Here is a 12610-nt window from a genome sequence, read left to right as displayed (position 1 = left end):
CAGCAGATCAGCTGACCGTGCTACGGGAAGCCGAAAAGTTCAAACTTAGCTGTAACGAAACACGCGGCTAGAGTTCAAAGCAAACTCGAGGAAACACTTCATTTCAAATAACAAGGCAATAACAACAAACGTATCTTATTTTTATTGGGCTTTACTGTGTAATTATTAATGACTTTAATTCTAGTTTGGTTCCTGTTTTGTAGTGGTTATAATTGGAAAAAATAAACTAATACATGGGTTGTTACTGCCATCTTCTGGGGACATACTGGTACTGTACCATATATTGTTTTTTATAACAAAAGAACTACTACTACAAAATAGTTCAAACTGGCAGTAAAACACAGGACATCATTCTGAACAGTGGACATTTTCTTATCTCAGAATAAAAACAAAGCTCAGAAAATATTTACTGACCCCAAACATTATTTGTTGAGGTTCTTTCCTCAGGTCAGAGGTGCAGATGCTCTGCCTTCACTGAAAGCAGAACTAAGCTGTCGTTTGTCCCTCAGGTGATTGGACATTTATATAAACGTCAACATTTTATATAATGTAAATCATTTCAGATTTTTTGCTCTGAAGGTCTGAGCAGAATCATTTATTTTCTATTTTACTATTTATCCAACCCTTTAATGCATTATGATGATGCCAGGGTTTTACTCATAGTTTTTTTCGTCAAGACATTTGATTTACATGTTGGAATTGTTGACAATGTGTGTCATCCACTTGTATTTGCAGCGTATTTTACTCACTTCAAACCAATTTCCTTACAAGGACAATACATAACCTACTCTAAAATTGTGTTTAATGAACACATTTATTTACAGACACTGTGAACGTGGACAATTATCCTTAAATACATAATTGGTAAAAAGTTATAATCATACATAAAATAATACAAAAATCAACACAAACAAAACAGCAACACTGGTTGACTCTGGTCCGGATCAATCAGACTGAAAATAGAATGAATAAATGAAATGATTATAACTTTGTATTTTTCTATATCTATCTTTTATTTTTTTTACAGTATTTTCCTTACATCACTGAGATCATCCATGTCGGGCGCTGCTCCTTTTTTTGCTCCAATGTCTAGAATCATCTGTAAAGAAGTTGCCCAATTCAGTACTCTCATCATTGTAATTATTAAAATATTCTAATATTTAAACCCATTACTCACATCCGCATATCTGCTAAACTCTTCTTGTCCTTCGTCTTCCTCATTTTCCCAGTCTCTCCAATTTTCAAAGTCAACAGCAATCCAACTAGGCTGAATGGGAAGAATAGATCAATGTTTAAAGAAGTTAAAATTTATAAATGCCCATTTTAAAAAGCCACTAACTCTCTCAGGATCTTTTTGGAGTCGAGGCCAGGCAAAATCAGGCTTTAGTTTCCTCAAAAGGATGTTAATGGTGCGGTCATAGACTCTTTCTCTGGAGTCCTAGAAGTCATGTGAAGAGAATGATTTAACACACTTTCATAGCAAATCTCCAACCAAAATATAGTAAGCTGTGTACTTACATTTATCTGTACTTTTTCATAGAAGTGTAGCTCATTGTAGTAGACATCATCTTCATCGTTTTTGCAGCTGTTGTTGAGGCAGGACAGTATTGTCAGTGGAACCATTTGGGCACACAACAAACAACATACAGCTGATTCTTAAGGCAGAAAAGCCACACAAAGTTTGTACTCACTATAGAATCATTTTGTCTGGTTGAATATCGACCTTTACATCTTTTGGTTTATGAACGACAAAGTTGATGGTGACATACTTCTTTCTGTCGTACCAGAAAGCATGTGCTGGTTGGCTGTAAAGACAATAAATGATACAAAATAAACCTCTATATTTCTCAACAGGCAACATAACAAGAAAGCTATAATAATCTTACCTCTGTTCTGGTCTGGGAATCTTGACTTTGCTCATTTTGATTCTAAAACCAAACACAAATAGACAAAACACTACAACTACTTTACTTTTAATGCTTTAAAGAGAAATAGTGTGTGTCTCCCTCATGTAGTATGTGTTCTCTAATGGAGTCAGGCCTGTTGTAACACTATTTATAGAGCAGTGGGTATCAGTTGCAGGGGGCTGTTCCTGTCCCTTCTCCACTCCCCCAATGGGCTGCCTGCCGGTGGAACTCTCGGGAAAACAGATGCATTATCTGGGCTCCTTATAACCTCAGTCACCCTCGTGTAGCCTATAAAGGAGAGGAAGAAAAACAAAGATGTTGAGGTAAACAGAATTTGGAAGGAAGCCCACATTCCCAAACCTAGGGAATGAAACAAACAAAAACCTTAGAGTATGCCTATTAATATTTAATTTACTACAGTACTATCAAATTAATGTCATAGGTTCTTCTAAATATTACTTTGGTTTGGACATCTATGTCATCAATAAACACCATTCTAAAGGATTTACAGGCAAAATTTACAAATTCACTAACAATGACACAATTCAGACAATAATTTAACAAAATAAAGACTTTACAAGGTATTATTATTTTTCAACTCATAAATTGTGTAATTTATATGGCTTTTGGTTACAGTTTGGTTGCTAGGTAACAGGTATGGAATTGCCTGGGCTAAAATAGACAACATTTTCAGAAAAATCTTCAATACAATTTTAGTGTTATGTGTAGTCCAACCTGTCATATGTACTTATGTTACATTGACTATGTTTTACAACTTACTGGAATGTTCGTGAAAGTCAAACATTAGTCAAACACAAGTCGTTTATCTGACCTGGAGCTTGGGACTTGGTTGATGACAGTTATAATATTTTGTACAGATAATGGGAGGAAAAAGAAAATATGCTTGGGTTTGTTTGTAACCATGGCGGGGTTTGAATGGTCAGACGCCAAAAGTACTCGGCTGCGCCCCCTGTCGTTGTGGCGGTGTCTTTCACCGGAAGTGCTCTGTTCTCTGGGCGGTTAGCTTGTGTACACCAGAACCGCTGCCCGAAATAAGGACAAATTTACACTTTTCGTTCATCATTTCATCTGCAGGTTTTGGTCGATTGTTGCATACGCATTTGTCTTTAAAAGTGCACTTCTTTGGACTATAAAATGCCACGTAGACGACAGGTAAGAAATGTAGGTCCCTTCGGATTTTAGCTTGGCGTTAGCAAACTAACGTTAGCTATCAGTAAACAATTATCTAGAATCAGAATAATGTTTTCTCTGGTTTATTCAGAAACATTTTTACATGACAAAGCATTTGTAAAACATCTACGCTTTGCCATGTTGAATTGAACTAGCAATAAGGACATTGTTTATTTTGTATTAACAATATGTCTGCATTGTTTTAATGGGAGAATAGCAAAAAATCTGTAAAGTCAACAACCAACTCCTTGTGAGTCCACCCTGGTATGTTTGTAACCTAGATATTGTCCTGATTATCAAACGTATCTAGGTTTAATCAAAACCGAATGGACTGCATGTTAATACCATATCAAATGGCCCAATATAGTTAGTGGCAGTGGGATGAGACTTTTATTGTATAATATTGCTCTGCTGCGTGAGAGTCCTGTATCGTCCTGATGACACAGGGCAACAGGGTGAAATACAGGTGCAGAGTTGTGAAGCGTTGGGGGTTAGTTGCGAGTGAGTAGAAGAGAAGATTTTTGTTGGACATTTTTTTAGATAAAAACTGGGTAAACGATTCAAAAGAACAGGCTGGATGATATAACATAAACAGTGGATGTGTAATATAGAATGATGATTGTTGTAGCAGAGACCGATACCAGGAAGTGGTTCAGATGGGACTGAAGACTCCGATTCCTCGGCCGAACGGGAGCAGACCAACAGCTCCGAAAGCGATGGAAATCTTCCCAAGAGACAGCGCCTCACTCGAGCTTCTACTCGCCTCAGCCAGAGCTTTCAGGGTAAGCCCACAGCTCAAAATACATCCAGGGACACTACTACTTTTCTCCTCAACTCAGTCAACAGTGTGGTTTTTTTGCGTCAGACACACCAGACTTGAAGCGCGCTGTTGACCACGACGAGTCTCCTCCGCTGACGCCCACAGGAAACGCCCCCTCCTCCGAGTCCGAGCTTGACATTTCCAGTCCTAATGCCTCTCACGATGAGAGCCAGGCCAAAGACCAAACCAGCAGAGATTCAGATAAGGACCTTTCCCATCGGCCCAAACGCCGCCGCTGTCACGAGACCTACAATTTCAACATGAAGTGTCCCACTCCGGGCTGTAATTCACTCGGTAATGAACCTCTTGTGAAAACGTTACTCTTGGTTTAATGCCAAACAGCAAGACTAAATGAATTTGATCTTACTTTCAATGCAGGTCATCTTACAGGGAAGCATGAACGTCATTTTGCTGTATCAGGTTGCCCTCTTTACCACAATCTTTCAGCTGATGAATGTAAGGTGAGCATTAACTTCAATAACGCAATTACTTGGGTAATCTCTAAATACTATTAAGTAAATGTTTACATAACTAGGTATTTTTCACGTTTATAAAAAATATATTAAAATGAAGGAGAAACTTATTATTTAATTATTTGTGTTTCTCTTAGGTTAAAGCTGTCACTCGGGACAAACAAGAAGAGGAGATGAAAGTGCAGGAAGAAAACAATTCTCGGCATGCTACACGTCACCAGGTAAAGTTAATGTTGGCAGTATAAAATTAATGGAATGATTGTGAGTGTTTAATTCTTGTGATTTTTATTCCAGACCCCAACATCAAAACAGAGCCGCTACAAGGAGCAGGTGAATGAGATGAGGAAAGGTCGAAACTCAGGCCTGCAGAAGGAGCAAAAAGAAAAGCACATGGTACATATTCACGGACTGCTGTGAATCTATCCGTCATTAAAATAGTCTAGTCTATTTATTGTTATAATTTATTTACAGGAGCATCGACAGACTCACGGCAACACCAGGGAACCACTTCTGGAAAACATCACGAGTGATTATGACCTGGAGCTTTTCAGGAAGGCCCAAGCCCGAGCTTCAGAAGACCTGGTAAACAATTGTTACTGATATATATCTTTATTCACATTATTATTATAGATTATTCTATCTATCAATTATTTATTTGTAGGAGAAGTTGCGTATCCATGGGCAGATCACTGAGGGCAGTAACATGATAAAGACCATCTTGTTTGGCCGGTACGAGCTGGACACTTGGTACCACTCTCCTTACCCCGAGGAGTATGCGCGCCTGGGCCGCCTCTACGTGTGCGAGTTCTGCCTGAAGTACATGAAGAGCCAGACCATTCTGAGGCGGCACATGGTCAGACCTCAACCCTGCACAGAATTTGTGAATAATATAGAATTGTATTGTGTCTTTATTTGATTCATTTAATATTTTTAGGCCAAGTGTGTGTGGAAGCATCCTCCAGGTGATGAGGTTTACCGGAAAAGTGCAATATCAGTCTTTGAAGTTGACGGAAAAAAGAATAAGGTTTGTTCTTAGGGTCTTATCTCTTACAGAAAAGGTTTTGTATACAACGTTTCTACTTTTTTCTTCTTTCTTCTTTCAGATCTACTGTCAGAACCTGTGTTTACTCGCCAAACTCTTTTTAGACCATAAAACGTTGTACTATGATGTGGAGCCATTTCTTTTTTACGTCATGACTGAAGCCGACAACACAGGCTGTCATTTAGTGGGCTACTTTTCTAAGGTAAAATGTCAATGTACATTCGATATTTCGATTAGATAAATGTATACTATTGTAGTTGTATTCTTTTGATTTCAGGAAAAGAACTCATTCCTCAACTACAACGTGTCTTGTATTCTTACAATGCCACAGTACATGAGGCAGGGCTTTGGCAAGATGCTCATTGATTTCAGTATGTACAGATTTATGACACGATACCTTTTTATAGCACGGCATTGCACTGGCGTAACGATTGTTGCTGTGCTCGTTTGTGTAGGCTATCTTCTCTCCAAAGTGGAAGAGAAGGTGGGTTCCCCAGAGAGACCGCTATCTGACCTGGGCCTCATCAGTTACCGAAGCTACTGGAAGGAAGTTCTGCTGCGATACATGTACAACTTTCAAGGGAAGGAGATCTCCATTAAAGGTAGGAAATGACACATTGAACCAGGGCTAGGTTATTTGACTGTTCAATGTTACATATGTTTTTCATTTTTTTTATTTAGAGATTAGTCAAGAAACTGCAGTGAATCCAGTGGACATTGTGAGCACCCTGCAATCCCTCCAGATGCTGAAGTACTGGAAGGGAAAGCACCTGGTCTTAAAGCGACAGGTACACGCATACACTTCTACTGCACCATTAAGGATTACAGCTGTTTTATTTTACACAATATATATTTCAATATTGATACATTTACATATAATTGTTTTTAGAAACGTCTTCACTGTATTGTTACCTGTAGATGAAAAAGTATCAAAACCCACAGTTGCGCACTACAGTAGTTGTACATTGTTATTTCTTGCTTTCGTAGGAATTCATATGTTTGGCTCTTGTTTACACCAACGTTTTCTTTTTCTAGGACCTGATCGATGAGTGGAAAGCAAAAGAGATCAAGAGAGGGAACAGCAACAAAACCATAGACCCTACTTCACTCAAATGGACCCCACCTAAAGGGACATAAATGCCCCTTTAGCTGCACAATAAACTCTTTAGCCTCTAGCCACAAGTAGCCTCGACTCTCTAATGTCTAAAACATCAGTGTTGTTTGTTCTCATGGACTTTTTTTTTACTTTAAATTTTGCTTCTGACTCATGTTTATTGAATGATTGTCCACAAAAGATCTCAAGGGTTTTTACTTGTACACATTGTTGTTTTCTATGCTTTGAATGTCAACTGTGCCACATTTGCAGCAGTTTCAGGCTGTTACTATTAGTTCTTAAAGAATTGCATTTTGATGCTATTCTCCCTCTGCTATTCTCCCTGTTAAGGATGTCAATATATTGCAATAGCATAGAATTTTACAGCAGAGTGTATTTGATTAGTTTAATGTATAGTAACCCTCTTTGGTTGATGTGATATTGTATAGATTATCCTTTTAGCGCCATTAATAGATGATTTGGACCCATTCCTCTTGAGAACCTGTCAAATTATGAAATTAATTATTAAAACCTTGCACAATTGTTCAGATAACCTCAGACTTTTTTAATAGTACTCTACTGAACCTTGTTTGTGTGATTTCTCCTGAACATCAGATGCAGCTGAAGGACTGATTCTTGGCCAAGAGTCTGCAATGAATTAAATGTAACTATGTAACTTGTATTCTTATTTACACATTTGATATTTTTAATATCAATAAAACTGACTTAAATTTCAATGGTTTTCTCTTTTGGTGCTTACCTGAGATGCTCCTCCCCATCAGACCAACAAATATATCTCCTTTTTTTTCTGAAAATATGGACATAATGCAGTTTATATTCAGGGACCACTATTTAAAAAGTAATACATTGCTTTGTACTCACTTCTGTCTACTTTGAAAGGTTTCGCGTTACCTGAAAAGAGTGGTAAAAGTTAATCAAATTAGCTTTACTTGATAATGTGGAAAATTTACTTAAAGTATATGAAAAAAGGGTTGATGTATTCTACTAGGCCTATATTTATTTTTTTATTCCAACGTTTATCTCCTAATGTCGGCAAATAAATGTTCAGAAAGATCTGTACAGCACCTGAGCGTTTTCCCATGAGTCCATAGAAGCGAAGAGCCTTAGATCTTTTCATCAAAGCCTCCGCAGCCTCTGTCAGTCCTGTGTCAAGCGATGGATCCTGCCATGATAAAATGTCACCAAATACAAAAATAACACCTTAAATGCGTTATTCTTATCCAGACGCTCTGTTGACATTACCTGCCACTCTGTCGACTGCACTCCGTCCTCATCCACTTTAAAAGATATACCCACATGTATTGGCACCAGTGAAGAAAAAGTGATGAGAAAAAGCTGCATTTTCCAGAGATCCATTTAATGAGTCCTAACTTCTCATATGTGACACAAACGCAAGAGAAATGTCCTTTTCATGGCCCAACTGAAAATCCGTCCCATTTATACTCCAGACCCGATGCGTACAGTCCCCTCCTCCTAAATACATTATGCTGGACCGTTACATCATTTATTACTTCATTTTAAAGCCACGTCCCACTCATATAACCACGATTTCCAATATCTAAAAGTAACATGCACTCATCAAAGGCACTAAACCATATATTTTTTATTTGTTTGCAGTTGTAACCTTTGATATGGCAGATGCTACTGGCGACTTTGTAAATATAAGCTGACCCTTTAAAGAATTTTATTAGTTGCTAGTTGTAAAAAAAAAAAAAAAAGGCTATATGCTCCTAAAGTCTCCTGTCAAAAAATAGATTATCAAGCTAATTTTTCTGTTCTCATGATAATTTTTTGGTGGGTTTTAGGGGCTCCGTACATTTTTTCCTCCCAAATGTGATCTGGACGTGAACAGCCTAAATTGTTTAGTTTTTTAATGTGACCCAGGCAAGTAAAACTGATTTGAATCAGATTTTTTTACCTTTTACCTACAATGCTGAAAAGAAATTGACAATTATTTTATCTTTTTTACTGATAAAGGCAGGAATGAAACAATTCGAAAACAGCACTGAAGCTTGAAAGTGCAAATTAAGTGAGGTTTTACTTTAAAGTCGGTCTTTTGGGACTGTAACATAGATCAAATATAACATTTTCCTAAGTTTAGATGAGAGGTAAATGACAAATTAGTTTAAATAAAGTACATATTGACCTAGTCTGCTCCATTACTGGTTTTGCCCCATCCCCTTCTGCACATCAGGCCACTTCAGGACTGTTGGGTTCACACATGAAAACTGATTTGAGTCACATTCTTTTTACAATGTGAAGCGTCCACCGAAATCCTAAATATAGCTTTATTTTCCCCATTAAGAGGAACATCAGGGTTTTGACTTACAACCTTGACTTTGCAGCGTTTTATAAAACACAAGCAATACATTTAACCTACAGAACATTGTATTGGACCCTTAAGGAAATGTTTGGATACCACAGTTTCCCTACACAGATGCTATAGAAATGTCTGGAGAGCTAATTACATTACAATACGCACTTGTAAGAAGCCCCACTTGAAACAAAGCCGATCCAAACATCCAATGCTTTGATCCAGGCACAGGTGCTTCTGAGCAAGAAAAGCAGCACGGCAATTATCCCTCAAAAGGCAATTAGACCTCAACAGCCTTCATGCATGTGTCTGCACTGCTGACACGGAGAGAGAGAGCGAGAGAGAGAGGAATCAAAAAGAATCACAAGAGATGAATTAACATATGAAATGGTTGAGTCACAAAGAGCTGGTGCAATGACAGGGGACAGAGTGTGACGCAGGGTCCACGCTCACCGGGGCCGTCCTTTGCCAGGACTCTGATGTGGTTCATAGAGTTTTATGGTGACCTTTTGTGAACTGGTGTCAGATTTTTTAATAAGAAGTACATGCACTTATTTTGATTATTAACGCGCTAAATATTTATGTTTATTGTTTGAGCAGAGGGTGCAAGTGGCTGGCATAGTGTACAAGAACATGTGTGCAGAGGATGGACTGGAAACACCAAGGTCAAAGTGGGAAACAGTCACAAAGGTGGTGGAGAGTGACAGAGTTAAGATCCTGTTCCAGATACAGACAGACAGAATGGTAATGGCAAACCAGCCAGACATTGTGGTGGTGGATAAACAGCAGAGGAAAGCCACTATGCCACTATGGTGGACGTGGCAATGCCAAATGATGCCAACGTTAGGAAAATGGAACGCGAGAAACTGGAAAAACACCAAGGGCTCAGAGAGGTGGTGGAGGAGGCGTGGAAGGTGGTGCCCGTGGTCATCGGAGCATTGTGGCCACAGCAGATCCTTGGAAAAAAAACTAAATTAAAATAAAATTAGTTTTCTGTTTGTAACATACATTTTTGATAAACTGTGAATAAAAAAAATTGAGGCATCTGAGTGGAGACAAGCAGGTGACGCCACTTGTCCACACTACAAGTCAGATCTGTGGAGGGGATACCGCTCTCAGTCCAAACGTTTTTTTTGTGCAATAAAAAAACAGTAATTAAATAAATACAAGATATATACATTTAATACCATGCCAACATTCCAGGAAAAGGAATAGCATCAAGTGGTGGGCCTAGGGAAAGTTACATACATAAAACTATTTTATATCAAATCTATTCCTGTTTGTTGCAGAGTTGTTTTTTCATTTTTCGCCAATCAAATTCACATGGGCTGTTGAAAATGTGACTTTGGGAATTTTGTGAAATTATAGAGTTTGAAAGAACCAAACCAAAGATAATTTAGTGAATCTCATTTGTGTGACTTCCACTATGGGAAAGACAACATTACTGGCACTTCCATTTCATTTTCAGAAGGAATTTTAATAATACAAGGTCCATAAAACATCAATAAAATTAAAGGTGTGTTTTCATTATCAGTGTGACCAGTATGTACTCTGACATAATGTGCTGAAATATACAGATGTGATTTGTGTTTTAATGTGGAGAATATATCCTCAGAGTACAGAGCGTGGTGTGAGTAGGATTTCAATCATTTTATGTCAACAATACTGGTACATCTGTTGTGTTTTTGATACACTTTGAAAGCCCCCTTGTGCTTTATATAATACATTTATTAGAAGTGAGTTGTTGATGTAACTACTGCCTTATAGAGCCCACTGAACTATTGTAATCCTACTACAGAACTCATCACTACTGTGAACTGTAATTGTACACGACACACACTGTGCGCAGTATCTGTGTCTCATTTATCTGTGGTTACAGTTAATACAAACCATCATCCGCTGTGTTCTGTGCTCTACTTCAATGTGCACCTCCTGAAATGTAAAGACAAGATTATAGTTTCACTTGTATTTAGGGCTATTAATATTATAAAAATACAATAAAAAGTTCCAATGTAATTTTCCTGCTGCTAAAATCTTCTTTTAGCCCACAACAGCCATGGCTATAGTAGTTGGATTTGTTTTGTTTTCGTTCAAAGAAAACAGCCTGCATAAACTACAAGTTTTGTTCAAAATGAAATGTGGAGTTTAAAAACCTATTCAAATCCCAGCCCATAAATAATGTAGAATTAAGATTCAAATATTATATATAACATAATATATATATATATATATATATATATATATATATATATATATATATATATATATATATATATATATATATATATATATATATATATATATATACTATACATAATATTATATATAACATAAATCATTTTATAATATAAATCATTTTATGTTATTTATGTTGTCACAGTGTTTTTGTTTTTCATCCGATCACAAAGTAGAATGAGCCATGTCAGCTACTCACATTTGAGTGCCAAATTCTCCAATTAAAACCAGTTGGAAAGAAACCTAAAGATCTGATATGAATGGTCATGGATCAGTGCTAGTGCAGCCTCTGCAGCTCAGTGAGCTCCATACTCTACAGGACCTTTAAAGTGTTTCATCTTTTTAGTTCTCATTCTGTTCACTACATGTAGTTGCTTTATCTTTTAGTATAACTTTATAAGGGTTATGGGCCCAGTCCTTTCCTATTCCAACCACACGGGGGCGCTCCCTAACGTGATTATTATTGTCACTCTTCCATTGCATGCATAAGCCCTTGTTGACAGATACCACGTTATCAGATGTGTCAAGCCCTTGAGTTTAGTCCTGATATTATCACGTACTTTAGGCTTGTAGAGCAGCTTAAAACCCCAATACTAAACCTGTTATCTCCACACCATCTAGATCTGGCTTAACACCAACAAATGAGTCCCATTCACGCACTAACAGATTTACGGCATCAGCTGCTTAGTCAGGTGCACTGTCCACAACAAAACAGATGCTGCGATTAGAATAACATACACTGTATATTTAAAAAAGAAAATCTAATTAGTTGTAATGAAAAGTTGCATGTTCTTTACTCGTTACTTACCGTCAGGATGATTTGTCCACTAGGGGTCACTGTTGCTCCACAGATAAAATGACACTAACACCAGTTCTGACTAAAAAGTAATGACAAAAATCATTTTAATCTCAAGTTTCACTGTCATGTACAGAAATATGACAGAATGCTGGTTTCCTTCATTTAACTTGACACTCGTAATGTGTGGTGTGTTTATATGTGGTCGAAGTGGATCATTTTAGTAAATGGAAACAGCAAAGTGTCAGTATTGTATTGACACTACAAAGAGGTCCCTCACTGGGACAAACACAGAACATGTTTATTGGACATTCTGTGGCTTGTTCACATCTTTGTAAAATAGTTTTCACTGTTTCATGTTCATAAAACAAAGTCACATGGATACATGAGAAGTGACAATCCAAAACCTGTTTCAATCCAAACCAGCTTTATTTTAACAGTAGGAATACAAGTGGTTGTTCCAGTCTATATTATTAGCCTAGTAGTATTCTAAGTGTATATATGTGAGGTTTGTTCGATGTAACTTACTTTTGCATTTCTTTTTTCACCCTCAGGATTCTAACTAACAGAATTGTCCATATGAGAAAAGAAACCCACGTTTCACATGACATGGTCCAGTCTCAGAGGAAATCTCATTCCTTAAAATGCCTTTAATTGTTTTCTTTTTTATGAATTCATTGATCCCAAGAACTTCAGCTCAACTTTACATACAGATGGC

At 37.4% G+C, this 12610-nt stretch overlaps 2 protein-coding genes across 3 annotated transcripts; one reads left to right on the top strand and one right to left on the bottom strand.

Moving 5' to 3' along the window:
* Window positions 1–705: 705 nt before the first annotated feature.
* Window positions 706–2781, bottom strand: ptges3l (prostaglandin E synthase 3 like). Its single transcript, XM_072456589.1, has 8 exons — window positions 2740–2781; window positions 1887–2195; window positions 1692–1805; window positions 1519–1585; window positions 1340–1438; window positions 1178–1267; window positions 1040–1099; window positions 706–953 (listed from the first exon to the last, which is right to left on the bottom strand). Exons 2-8 carry the CDS (start codon window positions 1919–1921, stop codon window positions 945–947), a joined length of 474 nt encoding a protein of 157 aa, XP_072312690.1. The 5' UTR covers window positions 1922–2195; window positions 2740–2781; the 3' UTR covers window positions 706–944.
* Window positions 2782–2893: 112 nt separating this feature from the next.
* kat7b (K(lysine) acetyltransferase 7b) lies at window positions 2894–7263 on the top strand. Of its 2 annotated transcripts, none has more exons than XM_072456078.1 (14): window positions 2894–3080; window positions 3730–3880; window positions 3964–4212; window positions 4297–4379; window positions 4529–4612; window positions 4686–4784; window positions 4863–4973; window positions 5053–5244; window positions 5326–5415; window positions 5495–5635; window positions 5711–5804; window positions 5889–6035; window positions 6115–6221; window positions 6469–7263. In XM_072456078.1, exons 1-14 carry the CDS (start codon window positions 3063–3065, stop codon window positions 6568–6570), a joined length of 1668 nt encoding a protein of 555 aa, XP_072312179.1. In that variant the 5' UTR covers window positions 2894–3062; the 3' UTR covers window positions 6571–7263. The 2 variants fall into 2 exon arrangements, with proteins under 2 accessions (XP_072312179.1, XP_072312178.1); XM_072456077.1 differs by having other exon boundaries at window positions 3727–3880.
* Window positions 7264–12610: the final 5347 nt, after the last annotated feature.

Source organism: Eucyclogobius newberryi, unplaced genomic scaffold (genome assembly GCF_026437365.1).
Source record: "Eucyclogobius newberryi isolate DKJ021-1_F unplaced genomic scaffold, fEucNew1.0.hap1 SCAF_20, whole genome shotgun sequence".
Lineage (NCBI taxonomy): Eukaryota > Metazoa > Chordata > Actinopteri > Gobiiformes > Gobiidae > Eucyclogobius > Eucyclogobius newberryi.
Note: the sequence above shows the minus strand (reverse complement) of the source record. Positions and strands in the feature narration are given on the sequence as shown.

Excerpts from the sequence above, each read along its gene's own strand:
- kat7b (XM_072456077.1), top strand. Across the intron at positions 4,380-4,528 it reads TTTCAGCTGATGAATGTAAG|GTTAAAGCTGTCACTCGGGA; the intron begins GTGAGCATTAAC and ends TGTTTCTCTTAG. Across the intron at positions 5,245-5,325 it reads CCATTCTGAGGCGGCACATG|GCCAAGTGTGTGTGGAAGCA; the intron begins GTCAGACCTCAA and ends TAATATTTTTAG.
- ptges3l (XM_072456589.1), bottom strand. The coding sequence starts at position 1,921 with ATGAGCAAAGTCAAGATTCCCAGACCAGAACAGAG. Across the intron at positions 1,806-1,886 it reads ATTCCCAGACCAGAACAGAG|CCAACCAGCACATGCTTTCT; the intron begins GTAAGATTATTA and ends TTGTCTTTACAG. Across the intron at positions 1,439-1,518 it reads ATGAAAAAGTACAGATAAAT|GACTCCAGAGAAAGAGTCTA; the intron begins GTAAGTACACAG and ends CATGACTTCTAG.